This window comes from Cryptotermes secundus, unplaced genomic scaffold, assembly GCF_002891405.2.
Source record: "Cryptotermes secundus unplaced genomic scaffold, Csec_1.0 scaffold216, whole genome shotgun sequence".
NCBI lineage: Eukaryota > Metazoa > Arthropoda > Insecta > Blattodea > Kalotermitidae > Cryptotermes > Cryptotermes secundus.
Genome location: NW_019727090.1, coordinates 859,753 through 877,974, shown reverse-complemented (window position 1 = coordinate 877,974; position 18,222 = coordinate 859,753). Strand labels below are relative to the sequence as shown.

Sequence of the window (18,222 nt, the reverse complement as noted above, 5' to 3'; positions counted from 1 at the left end):
GGATAGTCTCTTTCCAAAAACAGAGATACCATGTATGCGAGATGTTTCATCTGGAGACAAACAAACTGGAGGGGCAGATAGAAGTGCCCAAAAGACGAGGAAGAAGACCGAAGAAGATATTTTAACTGAAGGAGAAAGCTTGAGATCGCATTAAGTGGAGGAACTGTTTTGGAAGAGACTGTGGACCTGTCGTATGACAGATTACCGATGAATGAATGAATTGTGGAAATTAATGTTAGCTGACACGAGGATAAGGCTGTTTCACCCATTTGGAAGCCATCCTCACTCCAGTACCTAGCATGGAGACTTATAGAAGCCAGTAGATTTCCCTTTTGGCCTAGTCCTTGCAAACGGCCCCAGAGCAGATGTACTTAAACCGGAACAATGAACAGAAGGGGCGGACTTCACGGTTACAGGTTGCACTGCCAGGACTACTCAGGGGCACACCACTCTGTCCAGATCCTCATTTCACACATCGTGTTGTCACAGGCACGTGGAAATGTACAGTGAAAGTATTTATTGTGCGGCGTCTGGGCTTTATCAAAACTGCCGTCTGATTTGAAGCGTTAGCGCTCGTTGCGCGACTCGTTCGATACTTCAGTAAACTTATGGACATTATTAGAACTTTTGATTACTTCGTAATATTAGTATTGCATCAATTTAAATGTCGCCCTTAGACTACCGCTTTTGAGGCCGGAACATAGCTCAAGCGGTTAGTCGCTGGCTTCCCACCGCGGCGGCCCGGGTTTGAACCCGAGTCTGGTCAAGTGGGATTTGTGGTGGACAAAGTGGCGCTGGGGTGGGTTTTCTCCGAGTACTTCGGTTTCCCCTGCCAATCTTCATTCCACCAAGTGCTCCATCATCATAATCACCCGGGGCAGGCTACAATAGGCCAATCAGTGACCACCGTGCCGAGTGGACCCACTTGGACTCCACCCCCACACTAAGCGAAAAAAAAAAAAAGACTTCCGCTGCTCGAGAGAGGTGTACTGTGTAACCCAATTTCTTGCAACTTAACATTGTGTTATAACTTGTCAATTACTTGTGTGTAATCAAGAGTTTAATTTTCTGGGAAATGACGCCGTTTAGTCTGTTGAAAATCACTCGGGTTTTCGAAGAAACATGTCTATATCTTCAGGGTTAAAGGATGAGCCAAGCAAAGAAAAAGAACAGCATGGAGCTTACAGAGCGACATATTCGTCTGAAACTTTGGTTGACTTTCAGCGGACTACACGGCGTTATACATATTCTCTGACGCTACACAGTCTCAATGCTGACATCGTCGTTAAGTAAACATCCGAAAAGGACTTATTTTGTGCATAGACCACACGAAAGGAAAGACGACAAATCGGGGGTAACTTAAATTCTGTTGCTTCCTCTACACAGGGAGATTCTTGGTCTCTGTTCCTGGAGAACTTATCGCCATGAGGGAGGAACACAAGAAGTTTGGGTTACTGCCACGGTCGGAATTAGTGGAGACTTCGATTCGACTGTGTGAACGAAGAGCTGTGGTGGCAGATAACGTGTCGATGTTTCGTCGTAAATTCCAGGACTTGGCCTTCGCTGCTCAGACATCAAGGTAATGATTGACAAGCTTATAGGAAACTACATATTTTAGGCGCACTTTCACAAAGACACAGAGAATAGCCTGCATGAAACAAACAAAAATAACCCGTATGAAAGAGATCCGCGAATCAAAGCAGAATTAAATCGAAACAGAACCGAAGGGATCGTCTCTGTGTGATGGGACCAACGCACATCCGTGATCTCCGATGTGCGTAACAGGAAGAGTAGTAGTGAAGTACAGCAAAATTCCTGCTGGGACACATTCATAGTTAATTACCGTGAGATTTTTTGGTGTGCTATCACGCATAGTTTTTACTATCTGACTACTAACTCCTTTGTTTGGCTGTACACAGTTCCTTCTTCGTGGTTTCCTATGTGTTTGCAGCATTCTCAGATCTGATGATTTTATTCTTGCTAGTGCGTTATGTTGGTGATAACTGGGACATTCCCGGTGTTGGGAAGAATAAATTGGTGAAAACAAATCAATCAGGAAAATAATTGCAACAAATTAACTGTACATTCATGCAGTATAAGACCGTATAACATCTCATGCTTAGTATGCAACATAGCATTTTTAAAAATAAAAATAATTTAGAAAGTTAAAATTCCTAAAACTGAAAAATGCGGGGTAAATCTGATTACTGAAAGGCTTATTTGAGTCAGCCTCTTTTGTCGTAATTTTACATACATTTTCCACAGATAAATGTTTTCTATCTAGAGCATGTGCGCAAGTTTCAAGAAACAATATTTAATGCTTTTCGGATCGAAAATTTCTCCTTTGAAAATCGGCTATTTGTCTAAATACTTGAGACCACAGAAATAGAATGGAAAGGTCCCTTCATCTTTGTCCTCAGGGATGTGCGCCGGTTCACCATCTTCACTGGACGGCTGAGCAAGCAGAACTTATTTCTTTGTAAATTTTCGTCTTAGCTTTTTCACTTTTAATTTTCATTTGGCAGCTTCAATGCAACTCTCAGATGTTCAACGCCAAAGTCTCTGCTTTTCTTTGCGCTTTTATGGGCTTGGTATGATTTCGAAAGAAAATTTGACATCTTTTGGGCAAAGATTCCACAAGCGATGTCTCTGAACTGATAGAAGCAGTGGGCACATTAGCAGGCAATGGACATAGAGAGGCTAGCGGTACTGTTATTGCTTGATCCAGAGTTGAAGTACAGGTTTCAGGTTCTGAAATCTCCCTTCGTGTAACTGATAGAGGAACGAATTTATGTCTGAGATAACCATGGAGTTGTGACGGTAAAATCAGATACACTAAAATCCTTTCATGTCATTTTAAACTGTTGCACCTTTGCCTCATGTTGCAGAAAACAACTTTCCAACGCTGGATTTCTTTCAGTAATGCGTTTTTATTTGAATAGTTCGAGGACCAATCAGAAGCAAGTTTCTTTTGAATTTTCGAAATCATAACGCAGAAAGACATTTGGCTAGGTAGATCATATCGCTTCAAAAGAGTCACCCTACGAAATTCGACCTGGATCATTATATTAGGGCCTACTGACTTGGACTTGTTAGCCTTTAAACGCCAAAATTTTAAAATGGTGGTAGCTTGAGCTGCCCGGAGTTTATTTAAATGCCCGTGGTTGGTGCGCGTTTAAATGCCCGTTGTTGCTCTGCGTTTAAATGTCGCTTCCTGTTAGGGCGCTTGCAGTGTATTTGAAAATGTATTAATATAATTTTTATGATAAATGAATGGAATTAACTTTCATTTTATCAGCTAATAACACCGTGTCGCATATTGTAACGTAAGATTTGAAAATATGTAGAAAAAGTTGTAAACTCTTTAATTTTTTCTTGTAATTTTGATGCGTACTGTAAAAATAGATTCCCACTTCTTCACATAGTAGTTCTGCATTATAAATCATTCCTGCTTGTAACACTTGAAATATTTTCGCATTCTATGGAGCCATAAAACAGTTGGAAGAAGCAATAAAGTAATTTGGTTCTCTTCTGGCAAGTTTCACGTCTTTGTTACACTCTTCGGATATTCCAGTCTTTTGACTAAAGAACATAAAAGAGAAAGCATGGCCTTTCAAGAAAGGCTAGAGGGAATACTCATTGTTCGCCACTTCAGTTCCAAGCCTTGCCATTTCAGCTACAAGAAAATTATTGACCTTTCTATGGTTGCAAACCAAAGGCTTGCGTTGCAGCTGAGATATAGAGTGCATTCAGTTTTCTGTGAGTTCACAGTGAATTTGAATATTGTAGTTTCATTTTCTCATACATGGCAGTGATCGTTGTTTGGATGACGATGAAATTGTAAGGCAGTTGAAATGCAAGATATGTGACGTGGGACTGTGCTTTTTCGGGTGCTTCAAGGAGTATTACACAAAAGCGAGATTCAGTTATACGACGCGGGGGTTGAAGCCTGTATGTTCGTCGAGCAGAAAACAACAAAAAAGTACATTAAATTTTACTATATTTAAAAATAAATGTTTAGGACTGTGCATATGCTTCTACTAGCGGTGTGTGAGCAAGCTTCCATTAGCTGTGTCTAAATGCTCGAATGTAGAAATCGGGGCACTTCGGCTACGACGACCATAATCAGCAGTGTACTGATCGGTGCACTTATGACGTTAAAGGTTAATTGTTAATCTTGGCTGACTGACATGATCGAATATCTTAACAAGAGAAGTCATCCGTTGCTGGGCAATGGTACAGTAAACAGGCTATGACGTCATTTCCATTGCTACGCAAAATTAACACGCAACCACAGAACAACCGCTGGAAATTCTCTAACCTCCTACAAAATGGTTAACATTCTATTTCAGTTAGGATAATGTGGCCGGAGCCTGAAGCTGACTACACACTTCCATCTAGTGAGGATATTATAAATCTACGGAGCTCTCTCTTTTGTTCTCAGGACATGGGGCTTAAAGCACACAGAAAATATTGTTGGTTCCTCTAGAAATATTGGCCCACTTCTCTGCAGTATACTCTATGTCTGTGATTTTTTCAAGGTGGAGCAAAGTGGTGACCATGACTTTGCAGTTGGGAAGGCAGCAACTAAACACGTGCAGCATGCCACCCCTCAGCAGAGGGATAATTGCTTTACACATCCTCAGCATATTGGAGTGTTGCAGAATGAGCTCTCACTCTTGTGGCACTGTCTCAAAAGAGGTGACGATGATGTACAGCCTAGGGACTGCTCCCATGAGATCCAGAGAATTGGACTGTTATTCAGGTAGGCTGTGGCTCAGTCCCTTGTAATAAAAATGTTGTAGGAACTTGCTGTCTTCATTTTCTAGATAGAAGCAGGCAATCAGGTGTATCTAATAACTATTATGCTTACAATATCAAATTTGATCTAAAACTGTTCAGTAAATTCAGAGATAAACCATGTTGACTAACTGACCAACAATCACAATCTCCCTTTTGTAGTTTTACTTTATGAACTTCATGCAAAGGACACAGGTAGCTAAAACTATACCTTGGCACATTCTGAATGTGCATAGTGCATTCTTAATCTTGGTACAAAACCGAGCTGAGTGGTCACCCTCTTTCTTACTGCTGTCTTCAGGTGTTTCATGCGGGCTTGCAAAGGTTCTGTAGAACCAGTTGTAAAAGACTAGCTAAACCACAGAGCCAGTTATTAAAAACAAATTTAAGAAGCCTGAAGTTAAAAAGGCTGTGTCATGGGCAGATGAGTAGACAGCAATATTTAAACTACACAATAAATTGGGTGTTAGTTTGCCACACCTATGACTATAAACAAAACAGTCTTCTGGATTATAATGCTGTATTGGTCAGAGACAAACCAACGTTTTGGAGGAACACATCACCTCCATCTTCAACATCAAAGAGTAAGCTGGGAAAGAAACTAGCACAAGCCTGCCACTTTGTGGACACAGGAATGAACCTTTGAATTCCATAAAAGCAGGGAATTTCTTAACTAGCTGAGCAACAATTACTAGCAGTGTCTCAAAAGGAACTGTTCTATAGATTTCAGTCAGATTAGAAATAAGAGTTCATAAATTAGTTTCATGATGGCCCATGTGTGCCCAAAACATGTAGCAATGACATCAAATGTACATAGTTAATGACATTTATAATATTTAACAAACACTTTTTAGTGGATTAAATCTATTTTAGTGTCTTTTAAGAAAGGGTTCATTATGTTGCATTACAGATGGAATCCTTCACAATTTAAAATCTAGATTACATTTGAAAGAATATATAATTCACATTTGAAAATGCACTTCAGAATTATTTCAAATTATGTGGATCTGAAGGAAATGAAATGAGCAGTGGAGATTATTATAAAATATGAAATAACTATTTGCGCAGTTCACAAATTGTAGTTAGATTAGTGGAATCAAGGCTATGATGAGCTGAGAAACAACACGTATGAGTACATGTAGAATTTTTGTGGGCAACCTCTTTGGAAGCACCCTCTTGGAACCTAAAGGAAGTGGTAGGATAATATTATGTGTAGATCTTAGAACAATGTACTTGGGCAAGGTTAATCAGTGGTGACAATACAATAATTTGAGGTTGTTTTTGATGTTTTTCGTTATGTGGGTTATTGTTTTAATGTTTATTATTTACTTGAATATCTTATATTTAGAGTATAACATTGAAGATGTTATTGAGGTTTATATTCCTTCAGGTGGTATTTATGAAAGCTTCTTTATTTCTACAGTGAAAATGTAGTGTTTTTGTTAAACTACATAAATAGATATGTAAACGGAGTTTAACCGCTAGAATGATAAGTTAGCAGCTTTCATTTGATCTACACATTTCCTTAATTTGGACTTCTCGGTTTAGTTAGATATCCAAAGATGGTTCAGCCACATATTTCTTCTCTTTTTTTAGGAACAAACAGAAGTTCTGGGGCAACAACACGTTGTGCAACAGGTAACCAATAGCTGGTCATCATTCATTAATGCTACAGAAGAAAGAGCAGATGGTTTGAATATTGCAAATTCTGATTTCCAGAAGGGTGGTACAGTTGCTTGAAGAGACTTTTTTAATCAGTTAATAAAACTGTGCTTTCCAAATAATACAATAACAGGAGCATGATTAATACACTACAAAACCCACATATAAAATCTTACAAACATCTTGAGCAGAAGAATATACCTATAGATCTTAGATTTACACATGTTAGGAAATTTGGTAATTAAATTTACAGTTATCTGTAATTTATATTTGTGATTTTTTTTTGTGGGGGAAAACCTCCAGATAAGGAATGTTGCTTTGGATATATTGAATAAGCAGCCAACAAAGGGTGATCCTCCAACTTTGGGTTGGGTAGGGAGTTAACAACTTCTTGCTCTAAAAACCAGCATGATACAAATGAAAAGACCCAACAGTAATGAACCATCAGGTTCCAAAGAATTTCTTCATTAGGTGAGCGACTTCTAGTTTCTCAAGAAAGACTAGGTTTCTTGATGTTACATAGTTACTTGTATTTAGTTTTAATGTTTTATGGATACTAAGGAAATCTATAATTCAGTTAGGAGAGTTCGGAATATTATAATGACCGCAGTTCCTGAACAACTTTAATAACTAATATTATCACTGATGAGATTTATCCAAATGATCTAAGTTACCAAACTTTACAAATGTCATTATGATTTGAGTTATCATTCAGCTGATCATGTAGTCAAGCAGTCATTTTAAACTGACTAAGCTTTTAGACTTTTCACATAAGATTGATGCTCTGATTACATAATCTGTTACCATGGTTATGAAACCATTTTTCTTAGTAGTCTGATTTAGAAGAAGCACAGGTGAGTTAAATAAGAGATGAGATTTACACAAGGCATTTCATTGAAGAGATCACTCTTTGAACTAGCTAAGGTTTATCCAGAGAGGCCAAACCTTAATCAGAAAGAACCTCAGATTATAGGTCTGCTCTTGTGGATTACTGAGCACTAGTGGTTTGTGCATAAATGTATGTTGTGAGAAAACTATAAGAACTACATAAATATGGCAAGCTAAACCACCATCACTATCTGGTCACAGTGCTACTCAGTCATTCATTATACACGTAGTTTCAATAAGAAAATGCCATTACCAACATCATGGTACCTAGTTTAACAGTTGATTTGTTTCCACAAGCTCTTAGGCTGTTGTGGCACCTGCTGTGCTTACCACAACAAATTATGGAAACTAGTCTACTCCTAAATTGGATATCCTGGATTTAATTTGGCATGTGTTTCCTAAATCAACAGAAAGCATTTTGTTCCATATTTAACACACTGGAAAAATGTTTCAGTAAGCTTGTATCCTTAATGAAATATGTTTTGCTTTACATAAAAATTCCCTTTTATGATGAGCTGTTAGAAAGAGACTCAACAGATTCTGATAAATGCAAAAGTTAAATTTGGTTAACTTACTGCCAGACCACAGATTTAACTGAAATTCAGTGAGTGATTTGTAAGAGAAAATATGGGGATGCTGATGAAGTGAATCTACTAGGTGGTAATATAGATACCATAAAGAAAAACACACAAACTTTAATTGATGCTAGTAAGGAGGTTGTGTGGGGCTCTCTTGTCAACGTGTGTAGTCTTGTCATTACTCCGATGACAACCCACTTCTTTGGAACAATTTGTTGGCCCTGAAAAGGACCGTGGCTGCTGAGATGATTGACCGGTGAGGTAGCGCGGCGCGCGCCGGTAAGGAGAAAGGCTAGTGAAAGGCGAGTGGCCTGGCCGCAGTGCGGCCGTGGCTGGAGGTTGCTTGGTTGCCGTGCGGCAGAGCGAGTTGGAGGTTGCTTGATCGCAGCGCGGCAAATGGCGGAGGTTGCTGCTGGTGGTGAAAGGCTAGTCGTTGAGCGCGGTCGTAGGAGCCGTGAGGCAGTGGCTACGCCAGATGGCCAGTGAGTCAAACCGTAACACGACCACCGGTGAGTCCAGGCGTGGTGCCCCAGTGAGTCGGGTGTGAGAGCGCCGGAGGGCCGAGGCAGTCGTGCCCGGCGCAGCCTGCCGATGTCTCCGAAGACCGAGCGCTGGCGACGAGGCCTGCTGGCTGAAGTTGCTTGATGTGGCTAGCTCGTAGGCTGATGATGAACTGAATTAAACTGGATAACTCAACTCTGGAGTCGCTCCTTTTTATACGCTGGCCGGTGGGGCGGAACCAAACTCGAAAGTGAGGAGCAAGAATTGATTGGCTAGCGCGCGTAATGGTTTAGACGCGGGCTAGCGCCGAGCGTAGTATAAATGCGATCGTTTGTAGCAATCTGATTGGTTAGCGCGCGTGATGGTGAAGAGATGTGAAGAGCGAGCGTTGCAGAAATGCGTGATAATGTGGGATGTTCCCACAGTTGGTTGAGAAGTAAACCCAGAGAAAACTTAGTATATGTTGCTGTCTCGTTGCCAAAATACAGAACAAAATCATGACATAAAGATAGGTAAGAGATGTTTTGAAAATGTGGCACAGTTCAGATATTTGGGAACGATGATAACAAATCAAAACCTGATTCAGGAGTAAATTAAGAGGAAACTGAATTTAAGTAATGCTTGCTACCATTCAATTCAGAAGCTCTTGTCTTCTCTTCTGCTGTCTAAAAACATAAAAATTAGAAATACAAAACTGTAAGGGTGTGAAACTTGGTCTCTGACAATAAGGAAGGAACATATATTGAGGGTGAAATTTACTGAAATACTGTTCTGTGGAGTGCAAAAAGCTTTTGTGTTCCTTGAAATTATGTTAATGATGAATAAAAATTACCAGTCAGTTGCAGTTAAATGAGTCTTAGGTTGGCAAGTAAAAAATTTGAACCCAGGAATGAATCTCCCCTCCATAATGTATGAATATGTGGGAAAAATATATCTGATTTACATCATATCAGCCTATGTTGTTTTTAGCAACACATCTCCAAAGTAAGCAGGAGATTAGTGGAAATAATTCATACATTAAGGAAACTATAGGACTGACTTGAACAAGATAGGAATGGCAAAGCTTTATTACTTAATTTCATTTCTCAGAGTTACAAACTGAGTTATAGATAAATTATGGTTGGCTGTCTTGTATGCTGCAACAAAAATGTACATTCTACTTATGCAATATAAGAAGATATATTTGATTATTCAATAAAAGTCACTTAGTTTTTTTTCTTAACTAAATAGATTGTGTACCATCAAATGGAAGGATAATGAAAATGAAGAAGTGGAGAGGATCTTATGATAAGTAGCCTTATTTCAAGTTGTCTACTGTCACAGCATTTACCTGGAAGGTCCAGTATTTGCACTCTGAGAATAGGTTCTATAACCATCTGAATGTGAAGTCAGGGTGATAAAGACTGTTACCAACTGCAATTATAATTCAGTTGGTAATATTAAAAGTTTGGAATGGATGACTATTAGTTGATCCTTGATGTGTGTGTTGTGATCTTTTCTTACAGAATGGCTCTGGAACTAACCTAACCTGGTATTTAGTGGATGCAGGGCTCTTTTTTAATGCGATAAATTTATTTTGAACTTAAAATTGACTGCTCACTTCCATTTAGTACCCACTCAGCTAGGATTTGAGCAGCTTTATTCATCTTCATGATGTAATACATAGCAAGGAGATAATTTTGCTTTCAATTGTCATCTATATGTTATGAGAAAAGTACAAGAACTGAAGAGATGTAGCAACACTCAGAGCCATCTGAATAACTTGACTCTAAATCCACCCCTGTACTTTAAGGATGATCTCAAGGTCCTGTCCAGATTTCCAGGAATGCAGTCAGTATACGTTCATTGTAAGTACATGCTACTCTTTATGAACATCATCACGTCACACTTTCTTCTAAGCACAGACTGCATTTCCTTACTGATTTTTAAGTTCACACATAGTCTACTATTATTTCAGTTCATTGCTGAAAACAAGTATTAAGATAATTGTTTGTATGCTGCACTTTTGCAATTGTGAAGGGTTGTAGATTTTAATACTATTGATATTACTAGCACATTACAATATAAATTTAACACATAAAATTGTACAAATCATCACCACACCGAATTATTTTGGGCAGCCCCCATTTTGTTATTTTCTAGCTTCCTATAAATATCTGCATGAAAGTTGCATATTTCTTACAGATCTATTTGAATACTAAGTTTCAAGATCCTTTGTTGAATGGTGCTAATGTTGTCCAGTCTCACAAGTTCCCAGGCCTGCTATGTTGAGATTTTTATGACAAAGTGAAAATATACTAAATTTGAGAGGTCACCAATGGCACAATGTTCATACCAAGTGTCTCAAATAAAATCAATTACTATTCTTAATACTGTCTGTCACAATGGTATGGCATGTCTTCAGCTTGTGAGAGGAGATGGTTTGCAGATATTCACGGTAATTGCAGCAATTATATTAAATAAGCAGTCTCAGACAGCCAATAAGGTGTGATCCTGTAGACTGGGAGTTGGATAAGGGGCTGACAACTTCTGAGCATGAAAACTGCATATTATGAAATGTCACACGAGGTCTCAGACTTGCTTGACTTTTGTGAATATGATAATGACTCCTCAGGTTCCATAAAGGGCAGGGATAGCTTGACTGACTGAGCAAGTACTAGCTTCTCGAGGAGGCCTCTGCTTCATGGTGTATGTTAATACTGATACCTCTAGTAGAATCAGGGAAAAGACATGCACAACTTAATAATAGGCTTAAAACATAACACTAACAATTCCTTGATCAGAATCCTGCTGTTATTCCTCCCCGTCGAAAATCTGTATTGGCATAAATTTTTCCACCTTTCCTTGCAATGCCTGTAACTGCTGATCCAGCTGATATTAGCCTCTCTGTTTCATGACCAATTTTCTGTAGTCCTTGTATTATTTGCTGAAACATATGTGGAAAAAAGAATTTTAATTTAACTTAATACACTGACGTAAGACTTAATATGTTCTACTCCAAATGCTCATATAGAAAAAATTAAGATTTTAAAACGAATTCCTCAAAATTATCAAAGCCCTGCAGCTGCCAAAGTGTATTAATGGTTGAGTACAAAACCTGAAGTAAAATTAACAATGATGAAGCGTCACATTCCAGCAGAATACACACATTTTAAAAATATGTTATTCACTATTTTTCATACTTCACTGGTTTTGATGTTCGTTTATTGCAGATAAAAATATGTTATCTAAAGTTAATTACAATGCATAGAATCATAAATAATTAATCCTTTATTTATTTCATATTACATATTGAAAAATGTTTTAAATTAATTTTATACTAACAATGTACATACACAAGTGTACCTGCTGGCCAGAGTTGAATAGACTTATCAGCCTATAACCACAGTATTGCAAGCTGGTCATCTCTCAAATTGCAACATAAAAAAAAGTCGTGTTTTTTTTGTACCTCACATTTCTAAACTTCATGGTGTGTGAACGTATGCTCTGCTGAAATGCATATTCAATTGTATGTATGACATATCAGTGCAATAATGTACAATCATTAAACTTAAGAGTGGTGGCATTTACACTACATCAGTAAGAACGTGTTAGCCATACACAATCTTAACTATGACATGCCACATCATTTGTTACTGTACTCTTCAGTCAGAAAACATGCAAGCTGTCAAGTAGTATCATGATCAGTGTTGATGTGAACTCAGTGCAACTGAAATTACCATGAAATATAAGGTACATTACCTCTATATATGCTGAGAGATATCTTAAGATCCATCTATGTTTTATCACCAGAATTCTCTGTAAAACGGGTTTTTTCCTGAAGAATTTGATACAATTCATACTGGATTTCATACAAAATAGGAGTTATAATTCACTTGAATATAATTTTGGATATGAAACATGCACAGACACAAGAACTTGTGTTTTGTGCTAAGAATGCATAACAATTTATATCCGATCCTTAGCTGTGGGAATTTAGAAATTTTCCTTCACTACCTCCCTCCTGGGGCCCCTTGTCTCATATTTGCTTTGTACCAAGGGTTCTTTATAAAGTGACTGGAATGCGAAGCTGGCTGATCTTTAGTGCTGCATTAACTTCCTCCTCAAAAATTAGAATTTTAAAAGCCCAAAACTGAGAGGGAAGTTAATCAGTAACTACCTCTTGAAAGATCTATTAGTATATGACATATATGACTACATCTCAGTTATGCAGCTGACACTGAATACAACATCCTAGAGCAAGACAGCACCAAATATATTTGTGCACGTGCATATTTGCCTTGAAATAATGTGGGTACTTTCATATCTGCCATTAGGGACTTCTTTCTCATTAATCACATTATGGGAATAAGGTGACAAGCTAGAGTCTGAAGTCTAGAGTCTTTACTTCAACTCCCTCAATATGCTTTCATGATGTGCTTCCAAGTCATATTCCAACTAAGACCAGGCCATGCCCAGTGTCGCTTAAATTTGGTTAAAAGCTGTTACCTGAAGAACTCCATATTCATACTGCAAACGCATCGGAAACAGCTGATGGTGAAATCTTGGTGCATCAATAGCTTCCTTTATATTTTTATTAAACCACAGATTCTGCATAGCCACCTGTAATTGTACATGTTAAATATGGTCAGTGTATGCACACAAATTCCCAACTCACCAATAGTTGGATAGCCGCATAGTAAAATATATTCTATGCATGATCATTCACATTCTGGTCCAATTTTGAACCAAGTCTCATAATTCAAAATTTGGACAAAATAAATCAGCATTGTGAGTGGGTCTTCTGGTATTATTTGATCCCTATACTGTTGAAAGCAGAATCAATGACAAAAAAGAAAGTCACAGAGCACACAGGCTGATTTCATGAATCCTCTGCATTCCATATACTTTTCCTACTGTAATGAGAAACTGGCAAGAAATCACTTTTAAACACAAATTTCCATCAATTGGCACCTAACTGAACTTATACCTAAAGTTCAAGACTCATATTTCAGCTATCATCAGACGTATGATTAATTGAATAGTATATCTTAATACTTCAGAAATATATTAATGAAATTTGCATGGTTCTTATTGTATATATGGAATATTTTAGTGCTGGCACTAAAGTTAGTGCTAGACAAAAATACTCATACCACAACAAGAGAGAAATTATTCCAGCAGTACCTACCAAAGCTGTAGAAGTAGTTATTTTTGTTCCACCTGCTGCACCTGTCACAAGTTCCACGTCACCATTTCCATCAACAAAGATGGAGGGGACCATTGAAGATAATGGGCGTTTCTTTGGCTCAATATAGTTGTTTGGTGATGGTGGAATATTATAATAATTGCTTATGTTGGGTGCTGAGAAGTCATCCATTTCATCATTAAGGATGATGCCAGTACTGACTGATCGTATCTTTGCTCCAAAACTGCCCAACATCACAAAATATGCTTCATCAGTTAAGTTCATAATTTGAAGAAAGAAATGAGGTTATGTCAGTTCAGAACATCTGACTCTTTTGCTCCAAGATGTCTTGTATTGTATTATTTATAGGAATGAATAGACAAAGACACTATAAACAAGGACTGGGTTTTGGAATTGAAGCCAAGAAGACTTGAAGAACATGTGACAAATCAGTGAGAGAGGATACAAAATGGTAAGGAAGTAATGTTGTACGATATGGGACTTGGAAATATGGGAAAACAGGTAAGCAAGTAAAGTAGAGGTATCCCTGTAACAGGCCATGGAGGCCCATATGGTTGTGAGATGTTGAGGTTCCCATATTTTCTAGACAATTGGCTCACAGATGGCGGCAAGGTTGCCAGCCCTATGTGCCGGCCACCCTTTACACCCAAGAATATTACAAGAATATTCCTGGTACTCATTTCTGATAGAGGCTGGGTCGACCCCAGGGCCATAGTGCGGTCGGAAGGATTAGGTCAATTGAAAAAATCCAGTGACCTCATGGGGACTTGAATCCACGACCTTCTGGCTTGTAGCATGGTGCCTCAACTAACTACACTACCTTGTGCCTTCAGGAAAACATGTAACAGAGGATATTTTCATGATAGCATCATGGGTAAGATTAACATTTCCTGAACACATTCATTGCTTGAATATTTGTCAAACAATGAAACATATTTCAAATCCTTAGAGAATGTGATTTTACTTACTAAATTTTTAAAGTGAACTGGATCATATCTCTTGAGGATAACACTGTATTTTCCCAAAAATATATCTGGATATAGTGAATTGTCTACATTGTTGGGAAAGTGAATTTGCTTAACACACTGCAGTTGAGTCATATGAAAATCCATGGTTTAAATCTTATGTGTTACATGTGGGTCACATAAATTTATGATTTTGTCAGCTGCAATAAATTTCATGAACTCGCCAACATGTACTTGCCATGGCAGCAATGGACAAAAACCTAAGAATGGTTTGATGATGGCATATCAGTATTTCACAACTGTGTTGGTGTTTATCTATGGCAGTCTCTTTCTGAGTGGCATCTTATTATTGAGTGTATTATTGTCTGAGTGTGTTTTGGTGTGCTGTTGTGAGAATGTTGGAATGAACATTAAATTTCTTGTTAAACTTGGCAAGAGTGGAAGCAAAATCAGAGAGATGTTAGTGAAAGTTTATAGGGTTAATGCTATGGAGAAGACAGCAGTTTACAAATGGGTGACATGATTTTATGAGGGATGAGAAAGTGTCACTGATGAGAAGAGATCATGACAGCCAGCAATGAGAATAGCTGAAGAAAACATTGCAAAAGTTCATCAAATTGTGTGTGAAAATCATTGGCTGACTGTCAGGAGCATAGCAGAGCAAGCGAAAAGCGGCAGAGAAACAGTCAGAGAAATCTTGATTGATGATCTTGACATGAGAAAGGTTCTGGGCAAAAATGATCCGAAAGGATCTGCTCATGAGGCACTGTCTGAGTGAGTTCTTAGCTAGTAAACAAATAACTGTGCTGGAACACCCTTCCCATTAACAGGATCGAGGCCCCAATGACTTTTTTCTGTTCCCATAGACAAAGGAAATATTGAAAGGAAGGAATTTTGATGACACTGACGACATCAAGCTTAATATAATGGCAGCTCAGAAGGTCATTTCACAAAACCAGGTCAAAAACTGTTTTGAAGAGTGGACTAGGCACTGGCATTGTTGCATAACTTCTCAAGGGGTGTTTGTTGAAGGCAACCAGTGATATTAACAATGAGGTATGTGGCACTTTTAACACGCTGAGTTTGCCTTGTGGGTCTCACTGTGGCTAGCATAATTGCTTACATAGGGTTTGACGTTCTCACAGTGGTGGGTATGAAGAGTTATATCTTCTGGGATATAATGCAGTGTAGCAGGCTGAAAGTCAACTGATGTTTTGGAGGAACATGGCATGTCCACTTCCAGAGCCAAAAAATAGACTAAGCAAGAAATTGGCATTAAATTTCAATGGACTAGACAGTGTTGTGTCCCAGAAGACAGAACTTTTCATTTTCACTTAAGGTTATTAGCATTATTAGCAGCTTGAATAAAGATGTTTATGTCTCCTAAGGATAAAAACACCACTTTTAATCTGTGCCTTTAGGCACTGTATGTATGCACAGCTATACTAACATAATTGCGGCTCAGTTCCAAAATATGACAAAAGAAAACAGGGCCCTTGTAACCTATTCCTTTAGATATTGTAACCATGCACAACAATTCTAACCATTCAATCTGCCAAGCTGCCAGAATACAGGCTGCTCATAACTGATGTCTTTAGATACTGCAACAAAGTATGATTAGTAGAATTCATGAGCTCAGGAAAGAAAGAAAGGAAAACTGTGGTTGTAATAAAGAAACTCCTTTGTACTGTAGAATACAGTATGGTACATATGTGAGAAGTGTGGACAGGACCAGTCAGTATCTAAGTTATTACTTTATCCTCAGAACAAAAGTTGAGTGGTCCAGAGAAGTTCCACTGGATCTTCTGAACTATACTGTCTTTAGTCTATTTTCTGTTTACTAAATTTTAACAAAAATATAAAAAGTTTCTGCATGTGATTTGGAGGGCACTGGTCACACGCCACAGATGAGTCCAATTCAGAGGAAGTTGAATTGGAAGTGTGAATGCGCAGATGCTTGGGGGATCTGAACAAGACCTTCCAGACAGACTATTAGGGGGCTTCAACAATCACAAACTAGAAAAAATAGCTGTGTCCAAAGAGGCAAAGACGTACTCAGCAAGGCAGTGTAGGTTCTGTGACATACACAAAACACACAGTGAGATGAGATACATTTGCAAATTCTGCCATGTTCCACTGTACAAATGTCCTTGCTTTGAGAGATTACATTCAAGAACTACTGGGTTCCCTACATGCAGGTATCACACCGTTCAGCTCCAAAGCAATCTTCTGGAACTTCAAAATGTAAGTAAAGTTATTCCCTGCATTGGAGAATTAAATGTGCGTAAAATATTTGGGAACTGGTATCATTAACTAAAAGAACATACCTGTCTTCAATGTTTTAATTTACATCTAGATGCAGAAGTTACTGTAAGCAGTTGATTGTTAATAAAAAGGTTCACCTTATATTTATAAATCCTTGTATATACTTACTATAAGTTGATAGTGCTGGTGGCAGATACAGCATCACCATTAGGTGCCAAAACTGAAATGTGTGCTGTACCATGGTCTTCAGGCATAATTACTTCTGCTCCATAATGCTGAGGATCTTGCCATGTTATATAATCACTTATATTCCTTCTGATAGCTTCTGCATAATCTTTGGATGTTAATTGCTTGAGCAGCTTAACGTAACAAGAAACCAGGATTAAAGGTTAATTTTGATTCAATATGGGTATAAAATGATGTTAAAATTTTGTAATATACCTTATGACATACAAGTAAAATTTTAATGGACTGAAACAAAGGTCTGACTTCATGTACAACCTTATGCCCATTCCCACCACCTGCACAATTGTCATCATGTTCACGTAGGTCCCCCCTCCCCCTCCTTCCAAAAGTGTTGGACTTCCACTTGTTACCTCCCACAACAGCTGCAGAGTGATCTGTTTCCAGTCAAAGGCAACAAAGGAAGTCATCATTGTACATGACTTGCACTGCTTTGGGTTGGGTTTGGTTGAGTTTGTTAAGCTTTTATAGTGCACCTCAGAGAAATTTCGGTAATTAATCTCTTCTATTTCTTTCCATCCTCCCTGATCATCTCAGTCCACTTGGCAACACCACACTTGGAGGTAATGTGCGGTACTGAGGAAGGGAGTACTAGAGGATAATGAGAGAGGAAAGAGAAATTGAGAACATAAGACTCAGACCTGATGTTTCATTTTGCTCCAAAATTCTTAACCTTCCAACATATTGCACCAGTTTTGTGTTTTATGAATGCCACTTAGCCAGCTGCTTCCATAGCAGTGAGCAACAAGAATTATACATGTGGATACTCCCTTACTTTCTTGATAACAACAGAAAGAAGGAATGCAGTGTGTTAATATAATGTAGCAAATTTGGAGGTTGCTTTACTTACCTCATTAATATCAACAAATTCTGGATCTCCTAGCTGTGTTCTTTTCCCAAAGCCATACTTAAAAGCCTCAGTGATTCTTTGGTATGTTGTGATATTATTCTCATGAGGAACTATGCCATTTAGAATATTGAGAATTAGAGCAAGAAGAACTCCAGACCCTGGAGGAGGTACAGAGTACATTGTAACATTGTTTATCAGATTGGCAGTTACAGGAGCAGCCCAAGTGACCCTGAAATGTGAAAAATTTGGTTACAGTTAAATATAAAAGTAGCAATGGAATCT

General features: G+C 38.3%; 2 protein-coding genes across 2 annotated transcripts in view; one reads left to right on the top strand and one right to left on the bottom strand.

The window, feature by feature from the left end:
• The window catches only part of LOC111864339 (glutathione hydrolase 1 proenzyme-like), a 15,620-nt gene extending 7,453 nt beyond the window's left edge, over nt 1-8,167 (top strand). Inside the window, exons 4-6 of the mRNA XM_023851527.2 lie at nt 1,387-1,579; nt 4,542-4,765; nt 6,397-8,167. Of these exons, the coding sequence (XP_023707295.2) occupies nt 1,387-1,579; nt 4,542-4,765; nt 6,397-6,449 (470 nt within the window). The 3' untranslated portion in view covers nt 6,450-8,167. The remainder of the gene's footprint in view (nt 1-1,386; nt 1,580-4,541; nt 4,766-6,396) is intronic.
• A 1,311-nt stretch (nt 8,168-9,478) lies between these two features.
• The window catches only part of LOC111864318 (scoloptoxin SSD14), a 45,025-nt gene continuing 36,281 nt past the window's right edge, over nt 9,479-18,222 (bottom strand). Inside the window, exons 7-11 of the mRNA XM_023851475.2 lie at nt 17,941-18,169; nt 17,016-17,206; nt 13,600-13,840; nt 12,918-13,031; nt 9,479-11,355 (exon numbers count right to left, since the gene is read on the bottom strand). Coding sequence (XP_023707243.1) covers nt 11,209-11,355; nt 12,918-13,031; nt 13,600-13,840; nt 17,016-17,206; nt 17,941-18,169 — 922 coding nt within the window. The 3' untranslated portion in view covers nt 9,479-11,208. The remainder of the gene's footprint in view (nt 11,356-12,917; nt 13,032-13,599; nt 13,841-17,015; nt 17,207-17,940; nt 18,170-18,222) is intronic.